This window comes from Rosa rugosa, chromosome 6, assembly GCF_958449725.1.
Source record: "Rosa rugosa chromosome 6, drRosRugo1.1, whole genome shotgun sequence".
NCBI lineage: Eukaryota > Viridiplantae > Streptophyta > Magnoliopsida > Rosales > Rosaceae > Rosa > Rosa rugosa.
In genome coordinates this window covers 31,561,174-31,567,913 of record NC_084825.1, presented here as the reverse complement: position 1 = coordinate 31,567,913, position 6,740 = coordinate 31,561,174, and the positions used below count along the sequence as shown (strand labels likewise).

The 6,740-nt window shown below is 36.9% G+C and overlaps 1 protein-coding gene across 1 annotated transcript; it reads right to left on the bottom strand.

Moving 5' to 3' along the window:
* Positions 1-600: 600 nt before the first annotated feature.
* LOC133717681 (probable LRR receptor-like serine/threonine-protein kinase At3g47570) lies at positions 601-2,703 on the bottom strand. The gene is made up of 2 exons (XM_062144394.1): positions 1,912-2,703; positions 601-1,795 (listed from the first exon to the last, which is right to left on the bottom strand). The coding sequence occupies exons 1-2, from the start codon at positions 2,681-2,683 to the stop codon at positions 1,374-1,376; spliced, it is 1,194 nt and encodes a 397-aa protein (XP_062000378.1). The 5' UTR covers positions 2,684-2,703; the 3' UTR covers positions 601-1,373.
* Between the last annotated feature and the right edge of the window lie 4,037 nt (positions 2,704-6,740).

The window sequence follows — 6,740 nt, the reverse complement described above, 5'->3', positions numbered from 1 at the left end:
TCCCCCTCGATGCAAGTTTTCAATTCTAATGCAATAAATCAGGCGTGGGGATGAGCCTCCTAGCTTGGTTGGGTTACAAACCCCTTCAAAAAAAAAAAAAAAAAAAGAGAAAGAGACCAACTCTCTATCCAAGTATCCAACATTAAAAACCTGAACAGGGTGGAACAAAACGCAGAAAATTAAAATTCCAACACCTAAGAGCAACTTCAACAACTTCCCTACAATTTCTGTATTATAGGGAAGCAAAAGTTTTCTTCAAATTCAACAGATTCCTTATTTTACAACAATCTCTAAAATCTTCATATTCTTCCTTAAAATTTTAGAGTTTGCTATAAATATAGAGAATTTGGTTTTCTCTTTCCTTACTTTCCCTAAAACAGGGATAGTTATAGGGAATCTGTTGGAGCAAAAGAGACATATTTTTCCATAAAGTAGAGAAAAATCAAAATATAGGGAATCTGTTGGAATTGCTCTAACATAGCAGCCCTGTCCTCTATCCGGCCATCACAGCCAACCCATCCACCGTTGATTCGGCTGACCTCTATAAAGACCCAACATATCAGGGTCCCACTGACAGTCTGACACCAAGTCTTCTGTCACAGTGAATGACTCTACCTCTCTCCATATTTTACCGTTTCTCTCCTTGTTCTGCTCTCTCCTTCTCCATCGGATCATATCTCTGCGAAAACCCTAATTCGCAATTCAATTTCCGAATTTGGATTGCTTGGTTCGCGGTCATGAGCACCGGAAATCTCCTCAGCATTCAGCCCACGGAGCTCAAAAACCCATGTAAGTCGTTTGCTTTTGGGATTTATTTTCATTCAATTTGACATAGAAGAAATGTGGTTGCATGTTCGGTTATGATGGAATTGAATGTGTGCATTGTGATTCTGAGAATGACTTTGAGGCTGGGTTGAGCTCAGTTAATGAAACTAGGATTGTGAAAAATGGGAACTGAGTTCGGTTTTGGCAGCTGTGTGTTAACTACAATTCTTTTAATTTCTTTATTTGGGGGATCATGAGTGGAACAAGGAACGATATTTTGTATATTGATGATATCAAGATTCTTTTATTGTTTAAATTGTGGGTTTATTATTACCAAGTAAATAAGAGTTAAGAATAAGTGAATAACGAGATGCGAGATCGAGTTCCGATTTGTCTCCGGAAAGTGAGAGGAGATTAGATAAGAGTTAAATTTTGTCTCGCGTGTCCGTTCTTTACTTGATTTCTTAATTTCTGAGGTTTGTCAAACAACACCGTATACTATGGTATTCCATTAATCTAATGGGGTTGACTAATTTTATGTCTAAAGATTGTACAAGATGCAGTAGTGATCTTCAACAAAAGGTAGCAAAAGTTTAAAGTACTATCTATCAAAGATATACGTTCCCCCTTCTTAAAAGACAAGGTAAACGTTCCCTAATGTAACGCAATGAAAATACAACATCTCTGATATCCAATCGGTCTCTTGGTGATTCAGTAGAACACCCGATACCAATTCTAAAGATCTCACTCAAGCATTCTTCAAATATTCTAAAGAACTCACTCGAGCATTCTTCAATTTCTTCATCTCTTATGCCGATAATGCTTGCGGCCCCTTTGCCTTCTTGAAGAAGCACTGGATCTGCAATTTTTGTAACTCCTTTTGACAAAGCAGCCTTACAAAAACTACGAAAGTTTGATCCGTCACAGAACATCTCATCAGTGGGCTTCTTCCCTGAAAATATCTCTAACAAGAGAATGCCGAAGCTGTACAAGTCACCATATGTTGACACCTCACCTCCCATTCCATACTCTACAACTCAAAATCACATATACATCTAGTTAATTATAATTGCAAAGAGTAATAGATGAGAATTCTTAGAAACATTTAAGAGCAAGTAATGTTATCAGCAATGAAGAATGTATTACCTGGCGCGGCATAACCTACAGATCCTCTTAAACCGATTGCAAAATCATTTTTCGTTCTTGAGAGAAACCTTGCTAGTCCAAAGTCAGATAAATGTGCGGTAAACTCCTTGTCCAGAAGAACATTGCTTGGCTTGATATCACAATGAACTATTGGAGTTTCGCAATGATTATGAAGATATTCTACCGCACAAGCAACATCAATTGCTATGCTTAACCTCTGATAAAGATTTAATTTCTTAGGTGCACGTCTTACCTGTTGTGTTCCAGAAGTTGTATGCAACCACTCCTCTAAGCTCCCCTTCTCCATGTACTGATACACCAGAGCCTTGAATTCATTACCATAAAAATCGACACTAGAACATGCAGTTACAATCTTGACCACATTTCGATGCCTGATATTTCTTAACACCTCGCATTCGGTTATGAAACTCCTCGAAGCTCCATGGCGTGACAAGTTAAACACCTTCACAGCAACAAGATGAACGCGATCATATTTGGCCAAAAAAAGGTAAGTTCTATCAAATGGGGTAACAAGAGCTACTTTGTAAACGGACCCAAAACTACCCACACCAATCAAATTTCTTGAAGAAAATTTATCAGTAGCTTCTGAAAGAGCACTATATGACACTGGCAAAAGATCCACCCTCAAATAGCTCCAATGAGCAGGTACTATGGCATTATTCTTTCTTCTGAAACGAAGAAATGACAACATTTTGTTCCGTCCTATGGTTTTCCTTTTTGACAAACGAAGAAACAGCAAAGACAGATCCATTGTTGTGTATTCTTAGAAACCCGACCACTACTGATCTGATATATATTGAACTCTAAATTCCATCAGTGGAAGCATGATGCAATCTAATTTAAAGTATTGGAAGAACTTGCTCAACACCTTCTGCTTGATTTGCTTTAGACTTGCTTCCAATTGGTTGTGAAGCTTAGGTCGAGAAGCCATGTATTATTCTTGGAAAGTCACCACCTAATTACCCTGAGCTTTCTTGCTTGCTGATTGCTGACGATTAAAGAATCAGAAGTGATCTTGAACAAAAAGAATTGTTATATTTTCAACCAAAAGTCGTAAGAGCATGTCCCACAAGTATAATGGACTCGTTAAATGGTATATAAAACCCCAGGCGAAAACTGTTATTTATCATTTTACAATCTAATTTATACTAGGGGAAGAACTTGCTCAACACCTTCTGTGCATCCAATTTGTTGTGAAGCTTAGCTCGAGAAGCCAAGTATGATTCTTGGAAAGCCACCACCTAATTAACCTGAGCTTTCTTGCTTGCTGGAATTGCCGACGATAAAAGAATGAGAAGTGATCATGAACACAAAGAATTGTTGTTGTATTTGCAACCAAAAGTCGTAAGAACATGTCCCACAATTCTAAATTTACATGTCCCACATTTCTAAGAACTTGCTAAATGGGTGTATAATAGCCCAGGCAAAAACTGTTATTTATCATTTTACAATCTAATTCATAGTAGAGGAAGAACTTGCTCAATACCTTCCACTTGATTGCCAAGTATGATTTTTGGAAAGCCACCACCTAATTGCCCTCAGCTTTCTTGCTTGGTAAGATTGCCAACGATTAAAGTATGAGAAGTGATCGTTGATCAGGTAATTTAGGTTTTACATTAAAAACCAATTGGTAATGGATGAAGTGTCTCAAATTCTTATAAACCCATAAGTAAAGTCTCTATTTTTTCATGTGGGATCTATTATCTCAATACGCCTCCGCACGTGTGGTGAATTTTCAACAATGAGTTGGCAAATCTATCTGGAAACCTTCTGCCATGTCATACAGCCAGCATAGCGCCACAAACATTATGTTAATGAACACAAAGAACTGTTATATTTATTAAAAAAAAATTGTTATATGGGTGGTGCTATTCACACACCCTTTTTCTCTATTCACACACCTCTTCTAATTTTCTATTACTTTAATTCAATTTTTTTTTATAAATTACCCTAACTACCCTTCCTTGTAAATCTGTTTCTTTTTCTTTTTTCTTTTTTTTTCTAGAGAAAAATTCAGGTACCGTCCCCAAACTATGCTGCCAAGGCCAATTTGATACCCGAACTCTCAAAAGTATCAATATGATACCCAAAGACCTAAATTGGTATCAACGTGATACTTCCGTCAAAATTTTCTAACGACGCCGTCTGTTTGCTGAAGTGGCAAGCACGTGAGTCCCAAAAAAAAGTGAAATGACAAATTTACCTTTTTTTTTTTTGAAAAATTCATCTACCATCCCCAAACTATTTTGCCAAGGCCAATTTGATACCCAAACTCTCAAAAGTATCAATGTGACACCCAAAGACCTAAATTGGTATCAACGTGATTCCTTCTTCTTCTTCTGGGATCTTCTTCTTCTTCTTCTTCTTAGGGTTTACCGGCGCCAAGCAGCTTGGGGTTGAAGCTTCCAATCGAACCCGATACCGGTCGAAGAACCTGCTGGTGCTGAGATGATCAATGACCCGTCCGCGTAAATTGGGGTCGTCGAGCTGTTGGGCGAGACGAGGCGTTCAGCCGGAAGGTACCGTTGATAGGAGCATTTTAATGCGACGTTTTAACTGCATTTCCTTACATTTCTTGCATCATTTCCTTAGTAAAACTCTGTTTAGGAAAGTTTCCATTCTTTGATTGGGAAAGTTCCTATTTGTAGAAAGTTTCCATTTTTCTTAGTTTCTATTTTCCATTTTTAGAAAGTTTCTATTCTTGTAGTTTTCATTTCTCATTTCTGGCAAGTTTCTATTTTTCATTTTTAGTAACTTTCTATTTTTCATTTTTAGTAAGTTTCTATTTTTCAAATTAGGAAAGTTTCTATTTCTCATACTAGTTTCTATTTTCAGGACTTCCGAGCTAAAAAGTGGAAATGAACGCACGAATGGAAGGAGGAGCCTGCGAACATCAAGACAAACAAATATGAGAGAAAACGGTCCACACATTTGAGCAGAAATGAAGAAACAAGCTTTCCTAGTGCAACCAGGAAACCCTGCGAAATGGAGGAGAGCTTACCAATGAAGTTTCCAACGCAACTATGAAAAGAAATGAAGAAAATGAAGTGTTTTGCGTTGGAAAAGAAGAAGGCTTGAAGATGAAGCAACGAAGCCCAAGAGCACTTTGAATTTTCGGCAAAATGGATCATGGCCCATCATGGCCCAAGAGATTAGGGTTTGTGACGCATGGAATAAACCCTAGAAGAGTTTTGCCGTCCAAAATGAAGAGAGAAACAAGGAGTTGGCGTCCAAAAATCAGAAATTAAAAGGAGAGATTCTAGGGAGATTTTCTAGGGTTATTTTTATGGAAATACATCAAGAGATAAACCCTAGAATATCTTTTGCCGTCCAAGCCAAGAGGAAAAGGAGGAATTGCCGTGATATTCATGAAGAAACCCTAGAGAATTCGGCAAAGAGAGATTCTAGGGGAGAGTTTTAAGGAAAGCCAAAGTGTGGAGACCAAGAAACGGCCAAAAAGGAGTCTAGGTTCGTTCCCTATATTCTCTAAGGAAGTTTGGCCGAAATTGAACTACAAAATCAGAATATATCTTTATATATTTCGGCCAAAATATTAGGGAATTAAAATGGAGTTTTGTGATTGGTTGAACCATGTCATAGGGCTTATTTGGCAAGCTATTATTGGAGGAAATTATGTGGCATTTTCAGATTAATTCCTTGGGATATTAAGAGGTTTACACGGCTAGGAGAGCAAGGAGGCGTCCACTATATATTCTCACACATTCTCAACGTCAAGTGCCCTTCCTTTGTGTTTTACAACTTTAGAAAAATTCAGAAAAGCTCTCTAGCCTAGCCGTGCTCTTCTCCATCCTCTAAGGCAACCACGAAGTGCAAGCAAGGCCAAGGAAGAAGAAGACAAGCCGTGAACACCATCCATCCTCCACCTTGAAGATTGCTTTCGAAATTCAAGAGACCACATCACCTTTTCGTTCATCACCATCTCCATCTCTTGGTGTAATTCGATTCTTCCTTGTAACTTTGTTTGTATTTTCGTTGGTTATGCCTTAGTTGACACATATGTTTGAACAAGTATTGTTTTCTGAAATTTTATGATTAATAGTTAATTTTCAGATTCATACTTTGCGAATTATGGTTGCTTATGTGTGAGTGTTTGATTAAATTTGCATGATAGAAATCTTTTGTATGTTAATCTTAAAGGGTTCGAAACTTTTAGGGTTTTTATATAATTGGTGCTACGAATTTAAGAACATGAATCAACTTTTTGGTTTTGTGTTCTTGAATCAATAAGTAGTAAAGGTTTTGTACAAAAACCGAATTTAATCAAAGAAGATTGCAATTAGGTGGACTTTTTCATACTAAGCTGCACATTTGAATTGATAGCCTTTCTAGGTGCTTATTGCGTTAAACATGTATGATTGACTAGCTTTCTAGGGCTTGAATGCATGTTTGATAGGATTAGTCTATGTGCTTTCACTTAGATTAATTAGCGTTGAAAGTAAAATATGGGAAATTGTTTGCTTTGAACGTTTCACATGATCAATTCCTCTTGCATGACTATGATGAACAATGATGAACTTGAATTAATTTTAATCATATATTTCGATTTTGATCTTTGTTCTTGCATTCCATTTGTATTTTTATGTTTTAGCATTTTAATTGTTTTGTTAACTTAGTTTAATTTTCGAAGAAAACCAAAATCAAAAATACCCCCCTTTTTCGTAAATAATGTATATATGTGTGATTATTATACTTTGTTTTAATTTTAATTGTTTAATTGTTTAACAATGACAGGTGTACCCTCAATCCCCGGAATAGAACGATCCCTATTTACTTTATACTACTAATGA

Bases quoted from the DNA above. Each gene is read 5' to 3' on its own strand.
- LOC133717681 (XM_062144394.1), bottom strand. From the start codon at position 2,683: ATGGATCTGTCTTTGCTGTTTCTTCGTTTGTCAAAAAGGAAAACCATA. The intron at 1,796-1,911 runs GTAATACATTCT...TTTGAGTTGTAG, and splicing joins TGTAGGTTATGCCGCGCCAG to AGTATGGAATGGGAGGTGAG.